Genomic DNA, 11134 nt, shown 5'->3' with positions numbered 1-11134 from the left:
CTGACTCCTTCACTGACTTTGAATTGGTCAGTTAACCAATCTGTTTCCACATAAGTTAAAAGGGAACCACACTTGGGTACTCCATGAGGTATAGAGATGGTTAACAATACATGCCTGGAAACTGCTTCAGCCTACAAAAGTGCTGAAGACTCTTTGGGAACCCTGTGGGATCCCATGTTAGTGTCCTGCAGCACAAGACCAGTGAGGACAAAGTTTGTGTCTCTCCTGGAACTGCAGTATTTTCCCAGCAGTGGAGGGAGTATGAGAATTTATTCACAGGTATGTTTACAAATGTCCCTGAGTGGATATGCATGTCTGTATTACCAAATGTAAAATTACATTTTACGTTATTTGGAGAGCTGATTGTGCCACAGGAGAGAATTTACGAAGCGGACAACGCAATGCTAAAAAATGTTCAAAGCTAAATTTTAAAGCTCTAGTGGGCTTTCTTTATAGTGGAAGAACTTGAAAAATGGTGATGATAAGAAACATTTTCCCCAGCATCCCATTCAAGAGGGAGTGATACAAAGACAGCAAAACCTTTAAAGGAATGATGGAGGGAACGTGATATATAATATTGTTATGGTGGATGGCACCCCATAATACTGATGCATATAATCTTCTGAGTTATTTTTATTCTTGCAGAGAGGGAGGTCATCCTGTGTCACGGAAGGTTTTGGTTAGGCAAGACCATGGAAATACAAATCTACAGTGACAAAACAGAAGGGCTTGGTTTCTGCTTTGATATCTAATTACAAGCAATTTTTTAAGGCCAAATTAGATGGGACAGCAGGATACTATTGGCCAGAGGAAGCAGGCATGGTGGTGTTAGACCACCTCTGTTCCAGGCTGCATTTATATGTAAATAAAGCAAATTAAATGTGGGCTGGACTCGAATTCTCCATAATTTGTTTTTCACTGGCTGAGGCAGCCTTAAATACTTGCTTTTGCTTGGCAGAAGGTCAGCTTCAGCTTTCAAAATAGACAGCACCGTCAAAAGAAGCAGCAGAAGCAGACCTGACTGGGAGACCTGAAGCGTTGCATCAGTTAGAGCCATAAGGATAAGAAAATGTGATAAATCAGTTGCCTAATCTACAGAGAGTTTTTCAGGGCAGGCTCAGCTCATCTGCAGGGAATTAGCTAACTACTCCCTGGGCAGGGGCCCTGGGGAGCTAAGATTTCCCTTCCATTTTGCTTCTGAAACTTGGCTGTTTCAGAACCAGCTCACTGGTTATGAGAAGCCATGTATATTTGCATAGATGTCTGTAACAAAGATTCTTCATGTCTGTTTTTTAAATAAAATACAATTCTTAAAGTCCCAGCATCAAAGCAGAGAGGATATGGAAAGAAGGTAAAGTCTCTGAGGCAGGGATAGCCTCCTGCTGTGTATCTGTAGTTCATGGTTGGGAATGCTAAGTGCTGATGTGATATAAAGTGGAGGAAGGAAGGGGGGTTTTTTTTGTCCTACTTAGTGGGCCGAAGAGAAAGAATGGTTCTCTCCAAGTCAGTTGCTTCAAGTTGTGTCTGTGCTAGCAGAAAATGGTTGTTTCTTGTTTTGGTAACTCCTGAATGTTTCTGCTGTCTAGTTTAAAATACTCTCTTTTGGTTCTATTTTTTGGCATCCCTCCTTTGATTAATAACCCAAACGGCAATTTGGTAAACAGTTCTGCAACTGCTATGTCAAGGCTTAAGAAGGGTAGACTAATGTCTACATGACTCCAAATAAAATCAGTTTTGGTTTTAGATCAAAAATTAGGCCTTCTGGGGAAAATAGGTTTTTTTCTCTGGTTTTATGTAGTGCTGGTGGAAATTAGATTGTTGGATTCACAGACATTTCTGCTAGTCAAAGATGTTTCTAGAATTGAATTCCTTCTTCAAGCCTACCAGACTGGCTGAGGATTTTTATTCCTGCTAGGGAGAGAACCCACTGTGTTTAGCTGTGCTAAAACTGCCAGGATACCCCTCAGCCTCTGGCATTTATCACTTCCCAAGAGGGTCTGCTTCTGCTTTCCTTCTGCTAGAGCATTCTCAGAGCTTAATTAAACAGGCAGGAAATAACTTTATGATAATGAATGATGTCCTAAGTTAGTGGTTCATTCATTAGTTTATAGCAAATTGTCACGATTTATGAGTTAATGAAGTCAGATGTATGAATGAGAAACAGAGCCTTCCAAACGGTATCTTGCTGCTATGTTATTCTCATAAGCTTGGTAGTGTGATGAACTGGGCAGCCCCACAAAAAATAGACTAGCAAATCCAATGCATGCTCTGCAATGGTTTACACCATCTCCCTGCTCCCTCTATGTCTTGTAGGACAAGAATGAGGGGGAAGCTATTTGGCTGGGGCCCAGAGAGGATAATGTGAAGGTGATTCCAACTGGCAGGAATAAGAGGAGGAACCAGCAGAGACTAAGGTAACTTCCTCAGGTACGTTGATCTATCTGCTGTCTACGTGGGTGACCGTTTAGGGACCTGATAGACTTAACTGTGCTTCTGTGGGTTCCTATGTAGAAAAAGGTATAGAAACACTATTTTGTGTTTCTGTTTTGGCATCTTATTCTGTTGTTTCCTGATGTGTAATATGCCTATCCTATTGCCTTAGAGCACACCTATGGTGATTTTTTTTAAGTTCCAGTGCTTGCCTTTCGGAGTTTTGGATCTTTGCCTTGTCTGGCTGGAGTGTCAGATGCTAAAGTGACAAACCCAGTGTAACTATAACTGTGGCCTTGCCGCATTTGAGGCATTTGGAGGAAGGCAGATTCTGAGAACTGCATGTGAGGTGTTCAGAATTATTAGAGCCGAGTAATAAAAAGTAGGTCTGTACTTAAAGATAGAAAGAAGCACCTTATGGGACTTACATGCACCCATGTCTTAGACAGCATGGCAGAAACAGTGTAATGGACACGGCGATCTCTTGCCCTACACCTGCTACAGCTCTGACCATGAGATCCGGTTGGCTCTGAGCATGGCTGTGCTCAGATACAAACATTCCACCATTGCCCTGTACTTCTTTCTGTCTGATGTAGTAGGATCTTGCATTCATGCTTCCCAGGCACAAAGGATAACATACAGGAGTGTGAGGGGATGAAGGCTGTGGATGGGTGTGTCTGTGTATAGCACTTGAGGCAACACTAATTCCTCCTGGGCTTTCCCTGCAGCTGCAGGGAGTGAGGTGGAGAAAGAGTGGTCATTGTGGCTTGGCTGCCTTGCAGCTACTCCGTGACTTCAGGACAGCAATAAGTGGTTTGTTTTTTTTTAAAGTCATACCTAACCCTCCCCTTCTAAATTATGGTCTCTCACCCACCATGTTTTAAATACTCAATCTTGCCTCCATCTTTTTATTTTGTGTTCGCCACTGTGGCTGATGAATTTTTAGCTGGTTTATTGACCTGGACTTATGTACCTATTTTGTTGTGACTGACAGTAGATACTTTTGGAGTTGCATCTCTACATAATTTGAAACCTGTGGGAGTAGTCTCATTTCTTTTCCACTGAACAATCAAAAAATAATCTCTGCCTTTGCACTACTCTTTATTGCCATCATTTGGGAGATACTGTGCTGTGCTGTAGGTACTGTTAGCACAGCACAAGGATCCTAAGTAATTGCAGCTCTTCAGTCAAGCATTTTTTAGTACTGATGGATTTGTCTTCCTAGTAATCTAAGTCTCATTTTTTTCACAAGATGGTGTTGATATTCTGCCCTTATTGTGAGCTCTTTGTCAATGAAACCTACCCTAAAAATACCTCATCATTAGAAAACCTTTAGCACCACCTGTGTGAGACCCTCAAAGGCCAGGCAAGCATTTACAGAGTAAACCTTAACCCCATGAAGTCAGGGAGGTGTAGGAGAGGGAATGCCTCATTGAAACCCCTTCCCAAAACCACAGCTCTGCAATGAGTTTGAGCATCTGTTCGGTGGTTTGCACAGACTAACGGGGGACTAATGCCCACTTGTCAGTCCGTGGTGGCTTCCACCCATGCCAGGGCCTGGCCCCCTTCAGCCTATGGGATGTGATGAGCACAGGATTCTCAGAAGTTGGGGCCCTGTATGCCAGGTTTTGGCCAGTGCGGAGACCTCAGGGACTGCCCACTGTAGAATAAGTGATGTTGCATCCTGACACTAAATACCAAATTTTATCTAGGAAGTGCTGGCAAATCCCAGTGACAGCAGCACTAGAGGGTGCTGCTGTGATGTCGGTAACTTTTTTCCAGTCTACCCTAAGGGATACTTTAGAGCAATTTTTGTTTATTCATCTTGTTCCTGTTGATGTTTTGATCAAAGTCAGTGAAAACACCTCAAACTGTTTTTTACCTGTAGGCATCATTTGTTTGATCATACATAAAGGACTGTCTCTACATCAAAAAGTATATATCTATGTGAAAGCAATTGCTGTGGAGTACAAGGACATAGTCGGACATTTCCCTAAGGGCCAGTTGTATTGTTTAGGCTTGCACAGGGTGTCAGAAATGACATTAGCCAAATGAAGGTTGTTCTCTGCCTTTGGAAACCTCTCTCACACGGGCTGTGCGCCACAAAAAATGTATTGACATAGCCATTAATTTTAAAACTATGGCCCAAAAGCTGAACATTTATGGAGTCATTCCCGTTCTTTTAGATCCTTCATTGTGGTTCAGTTATGCCCCCCTCTCTACAGGAAGTAAAGACCAACTGTTGGTATTTTATTGAGCTGTAATACAGGTGAGATTTCTGTGGGTGATGTGGTTTATCTCAGCAGTTCCTGTTCCCTCAGATTACTGTTCAGAATATTTCCTTCTGTTAATGAAAATATACTGCTTGCTCTTAGAAATATAAAACATATTTGGAAGAACCAGGAGTTAAGATGAACTGGAAGGTATTTGCATTACCCTTAAGAAATTCCAGGACATTAGGACAAAATACAATTTAAACTTCTACAGAAGCAGCAATTGCTTGTGAATTGCACATTATTTCTTCTGCAAATTGAAATCTCCTCCTGCTAGTATATCAGTAATGCACTTTTGAACAGCAAATTTAAATTAAAACACAATTTATCCTCTTTATTCCTTTCTCTGTATTACTTCTGAGTCAGCAAGGCACTGAAATAACTGTGTTAGGTGATCTGCTTGATGGTTATAGGGATGTTGGGTAGAGTTTGGCCCTAGCTAGCTGTAATGCTGAACTCTGTTCAAGGGAGCTACAGTTCAATGACTAAGGCTCTGTTACACAGCTCATATAAAAATTATACTAGAACTGTCAATATTTTCCACAGTTGGCTAGTGAGCAATATGATCACCACTGAGTGTGTGACATCTATGTAGAATAGGAAGTAATAACACTTTTTTTTATATTGTTAAAAGTACGATTACTTAACACTTTATGAAGTCAATATTTATTTAATACTTGAACCGAATACTTTTATATATTACTACAGGCTTTTCCTCTCACAGGGGTATGATAGCGGTAACAGTGACTTCAGGGTGTGTGGACTTGCTGTTTCCAAGAGTCATGAATTTTGAATACTGAGGAACTGTATACATCTGCCCTTCCTTTCTGGGCAAGAAAGTCTGAAGCAAATTTCTTTGGTCTTCTGGTGGGCTTGGCTTTTCTTGGGATGTCAGGAGCCGGCATCTCATGTGCCAAGGTATTTGTGGTGCCATAGGGAGCTCCTGAAAAGAAGGGTGACATGGGGGTGGCTGTCTTGATTTGAAACAAGGCAAGGATAATCCTCGTTCTCCTGCAAAGCAAGGGCCTGCTAAAAGAGTCTCCTGCAGTGCCTTGTTCAAGGTACCTGCTGTGACTTTGTTTTGAAGGGATAGGTCTCTCCAGCTCCTTCCCCCCAACCCTATTTACAAAGCCCCAGTCTTTGGGCAAACTCAAGGGCTGTCAGAAGGAAGGTAAAAATAGTCACGAAAGGAGGAAAAAAATGAATTGCAAAGACTGAGTTACTTGGCCATGGTGAAAGAGAAAATCAGACAAGATGTGGATATCAATAATCTATGTCTTCTATGTATGTGGCTTGTACTTTACCCACATTACCATTCTCTTTTCTCTATATCCTGTAATGTGTGGTAAATGGGACACCAGCCAAGAAGAGGCAGGGAAGAGGATTGCAGCGGTTGTCCTTATCAATTGTTAGGCAATGATTTCACAATTGTAGCTCATTTTCTTCATTGTGAAGCTAAGAGACGGGCTGTACTGCACCACTGCTGTCTGCAAACACCAGCATATTCAGATCCTACCCCCGCTTTTGCTAAAAGATAAGCACAGTATGATGCAAAATGATACTTCTTTCCTAAACAAGAAGAGATTTATAGCAGCCAAGCACTCAAGGTATGCCTAGCAAATACCAAAACCTAAACCCTTTGCAATGGTCTTCAAGATCCACTCATTTCTGTGATAATTTGGCCCCCAAGTTCAGCTCACAAACCTTTTCTAACTGGAACAAACAGGTTTATTCCACTATGCCAAGAGTCCGTGTTTTCTCACAGCAGCCCTGATCCCTGCCTTGCAGCTTATCTCAGGAAGGAAAAAAATTTAAACCTTTGTTTAGTGTTGACTAATATTGTTAAAGTTACAGTGGGATGTCGATTAACCTGTTCTGACGTGTTTGCTTGTGGCAGCAGCTTGTTACTGACAGGCTAGGGCAGCCTCCATAACAGGCAGCCTTATCAGGGCTCAGGTCAAAGACCTATAGGACCTTGAGGTCTGAGCTTTATGCTTGTGCCCGCCGTGTGTTCGGCTGAACATCCAGCTCGGTGAGGTATGAACAGTGTCAGGGTGTCTCTAATGGCCCAGCATTCCTAGGTTCGGGGCAGCTTGGAATAAAGCAGCCCCCAGCCTGAAATGAAAAGTACCATATCTGTAGCACTGGCAGCTACTCTTTAGTGCGCTTTCTCATGTAGGTCGTCTTGATGGCTTGAGTTCACCTGGGAGCCTTTCACTCTGTAGGGTATTTGCTGGACTACCTATTTTTGTGACCCTGACATCCCTTCTCTATTGAGTTTGCTGGAAGCTGCCCCTATTGCAGGGAACTGGGACAGAGCCCACAAGCAGTACAGTGCAATTTCCTTAGGAAACAAAATGAGAAATAGTTTTTAGCTTTCCCTGCTGGTCCAGAAGAAATAACAGTCATTTCAGACATGTTCATGACGCTTTCCACTTGCATCTGCATTAGAAATGCAGAGAGTTGTTTTTTGTCTGTATGGTCCCTCTCATTTATCAGCTCCTTCTGTTGTCCTGCAGAGGTGAGTGTTACCCTGCTTTCTGAGGGAGAGAGAGAAAGTGCACCATGCTGTGGGCTTTCCTGAAATAAAAAAAGGAAACTGATACCCAGCTGCAATTACAGCTCTCACTTCCGGATCTCCTCTCCTGGGCTGTACTTCAAAGCCATCTTTAGACCCATTTGCACTTTTTCTTTTCTTTTTCTTCTTCCTTTCCTGGTGGACTTTGACGCCAGGACTGCAGATTTACAAATGGGCTGAAAAGTTTAGTTTCTGGCTTGGTATGGGGGCTAGATCCTCCAGCCACAATTCACCTTCTGACACGAGGAAGAGCCGTCACCCTTGTTTTACAGGGGAAAACTGCTGAGCTGGAGGGACAAATGTGTCTGGCCTGTCATTGCCCAAGAAGTTAGTGACTAATCCATGGGGAGAGTCCTGATTTCCTAAATTAGTCTGAAGTAAACCAAGCTGTGGGCTATCCTTCCTGTGATCTGACACAACTCAGAACAGATGTCTGGTTTACACTAAAGGTTGAAGCTGAAAACATTGTGAGTTTGCTTCTCCACAGCAACCATAGGAAAGTTTATCTATGTTATGCTGCATATGGGGAAAGTGTTTCCTTTGATTGCTCTGTTTTAAATTAGGAAATGGTCAATTCAAAACCAGAAAAGCTGTGAAAATTACTGCCACAAAATGTCATCAAAGCAGAAGATGTAGCACAGACACCTACGTGGATAATGAGATACAGCACTTTTGCTTGCTATTTAATGCAAGCAAACTTCAGAAGGCTAGTTTCGCCTACTTGGGAACATAGCTAATATGTCACTAAATGGGTGACCTGTAAAGAGAAACCAGAGAAAAAACAAAATGCAAAGCAATTTGATATTCCAGGCAGGCCCCTTGCCTGCTCTCTTAAAATTCAGTGGGCAATTAGTGACCAGAGATTTGTGCCCAAGAGAGTTAAAAGGAATTGTGGAAAACAGTCCTTGAAGCCGCCATGGTAAACAGCCCTTGTGAATAATTGGGCAGACTGGTATAATTCCCCCATCTCTCTTCCCTGTCTTGCACCTTGCCTGAGGTTGCGCTGACTCCTGGCTGGGCAGGGAGGGCTGGCCAAAGGCGTCCCATGGAGACTCTGGGCAGCACCGTGAGGGCTGCAACAGTGATCCAGGATCAGCTGCTGAGAGGCTGTCAGGTTCTGTGCTGTGGAAGCTCTTTGTGTCTCACAAAATGACCCAGGCATATGAAATCACAGAAAGTGAGATTTAAACATGGTGAATATCTGTAGCAGTAGTCTGTGTGCAGCAGAACCTTCCAGCTGGGAAGGGAGTACCTCAGCTGGCTATCTGCTGGTTTGGGTGGTGAGTTCATGTGAACCTCAAATTATTTCAAAGTGGGCAAAACTCACTCAACTACACTGCTGCAGTGGAATGACCATGTGCCCAGCACCTTGAGGACTGTAGGCTTGCGTTGGCCAGTGAGAGAAGGCTAAGATGGTGTTACCTGTGCCCATACCCTGTGGGGATAAGTCAACTTTGCTTTCTTTCGGGCTTGGGTGGGCAAATGATAGGAAGAGTTTACATGTCAAAAGACAGAGATGCAGGTTTGATGAAGACATTTAATATCTTCAGTGCACAGCCAGCTGTTCTTTTGAGATAGTAGTGCTGAGTATTGATAGTCTCGCAGCATAGGTGGGGAAACTGAGGCACAGAGCTTTTGATTTACCTCTCAAAGTCACAGAATCAATGGCAAAGACAGACTAGGTTGCTCATTTCCAAATCTACTCTCTTATCCTTTGCTTTTCTCTCTCTCCATAAAAAGGCATCTGTGCCCTTATGCTTCTTGCCTACTTTGTCACATTTGACTTAACTTCTTTGAAATAAATATGTAATCAACAATGTGTACACCTGGCTCACAGTTAGACATACACAACTCACAGTGTTTCAGGGCCTGTAACTATTCATGTCATAGCCTAGATAGGCACTTCTAGTTACTGATGATTTTGTAAAATGTAATCTCAAACTCCTGAAAGACCAATTTTAATTAAACTGCTGAGAAATATATAATGAAATCCTATTTGATTAATTAAAAGATGAGTATATAATTGAGTGTGTAATCTTGAGCAAATCATTTATGCACTTTGTGCTTCAGTGGCAGAAAGAGGTCTAAAAATCAGCTCCCTCCACTGATACCTTTTAATGATGCTGCCAATATGAACATCTGATTAAAATATTTTATATTTTGACAGAATTAACTTTAATCTTCCTGCACAGTTGCCACAAAAAAAAAAGTTGTCTCCTGCCATATATATATTTATGAAGAATTGTTCAGCGAGAAATGTCACCTATTAGAGAGAGGAAAAAGTGTTCTTACTTTTCCAGAGTAGCCAGTGACCCTGGACTCCCCTGTTTTGGGGATTATTGAAGTGAGGCCTTTCCCAAGCAGGCCAAGCAGCTGCACTGAAAATGAAGCCATGTATGTCTTTAAATAGATGCCAGAGATCACAGTCAGTTTCGAAATTTTAGGGCACCAGCTATCTGCAGTGGCACTGCCTGATACGCAGTGTAAACAGAACAAAGAGGAGCGATCTTCTGTTACCTGCTTTTATTTATATTTATTGGAGCCCCTCTCTGTAACACATACAGTGTGTTTGGAGAGAAATGACACTTTCTAAATTGAGGGTGCTCCATTAGGTACGTGGTTGCTCTACATCCTGAGAAAAATAACCCATTTGCTTGAGAAGGGTCCCCTAGGCAGCCTTACGGTATAGCCTGATTTTTATGCACTCTGTCAGGGAACTGAGGGCTATTTTGTAAATTCGTCCTTATTTTAAGTAGACTTTTGAGAGTGGGACTTCAAGCTGAGCATGTGGCAGATAGAAGTCTTGTAGGCATCTGATGGGAGCTCATGGTCTCTGCTGCAGGGGACTCTGCAGGGGTTACCCACCCAGCCTGCTGGAGTACATGGAGTACACATGGAGTTCATCCTTAGGGAGACATGCTTAGAGGTTTGACCCCAATGGGATTTGCAGACAGAGCTTTGTGGTTTTGTATGTGGCCCACACATGTCTGGTGAGAGCTTTGCATTGATCAAAATGGATGTATCTCAGCTCAGAACAGTCAGCCCCCGCCATCTTCTCTGGGTTTCTTTCATCTAATAAAAGTATTTATCTACCCAAGCAATAAGTCGAATGTAAGTTGGCTTTATTACTGTAGTGACGTGGAACAGTTGGTTGCTGGGTGACCTTGCTTCTGATTTTATGGTCTAGGCCAGCTCTGGCAGCAGAGAGGTGTGGCCACGTATTGCACTCTGTTGTCAGGCTTCTCCTGAGATGATCAGAGGTTCAGTGTCCGTTCTTCTATAGTGCCCGGGAAGCCATAAACATTTGCCATTTGTTGTGTGAAAACCTGGATCTGCAAGGAAGGTTTAAGGGGGATAAATGCCTGACAAGAGGAGCTAACAAGGCTTAAAAGAAAGGCCAAGCTCTGTGAAATCCAGCCAGGAACTGGGATCTGCAACCTTGGATTAGACTAGTGACCATAAAACTGGTGTGTGGCTTACTGCAGTGCTTTCGCAAACTGGAATACTAGAGCCTGCGTGGTTTGGTTTTGCCTGGAGGGTGATTTAATGTTTTTCATTGGAAACAAAAGTTTTTCAACAAATCAGGCATGGAAGAAAATGAACGAGCTGATATTTTGGAAACCAGCCCTGTCTCTAATGGTCCTTGGTGCAAGGTGAGGACTTTTTTTTTTCCCTTCCCAATTACAGAAAATATTATCTCTTTCTGCTGTTTACAAGTGAGTTCAGTAAATCATTGCCCTTGGACCAGACTGCACACAACCTCTGCATCAGCCTTTGTAAACAACTTCAGAAATTCCTTAGAGCAAGGTTGTGCTAAACATTAGAAATAGAAATGAAATGGTAATGTGTGTGG

General features: G+C 42.7%; 1 protein-coding gene across 1 annotated transcript in view; it reads left to right on the top strand.

Annotated features, from left to right (window-relative positions):
- Positions 1-10517: 10517 nt before the first annotated feature.
- Positions 10518-11134, top strand: part of PDE8A (phosphodiesterase 8A) — a 160670-nt gene continuing 160053 nt past the window's right edge. Inside the window, exon 1 of the mRNA XM_064456318.1 lies at positions 10518-10934. Coding sequence (XP_064312388.1) covers positions 10869-10934 — 66 coding nt within the window. The 5' untranslated portion in view covers positions 10518-10868. The remainder of the gene's footprint in view (positions 10935-11134) is intronic.

Source organism: Phalacrocorax carbo, chromosome 7 (assembly GCF_963921805.1).
Source record: "Phalacrocorax carbo chromosome 7, bPhaCar2.1, whole genome shotgun sequence".
In the NCBI taxonomy this organism is placed as follows: domain Eukaryota; kingdom Metazoa; phylum Chordata; class Aves; order Suliformes; family Phalacrocoracidae; genus Phalacrocorax; species Phalacrocorax carbo.
The sequence above is the reverse complement of the archived record's forward strand: the minus strand, read 5'-3'. Positions and strand labels throughout refer to the sequence as shown.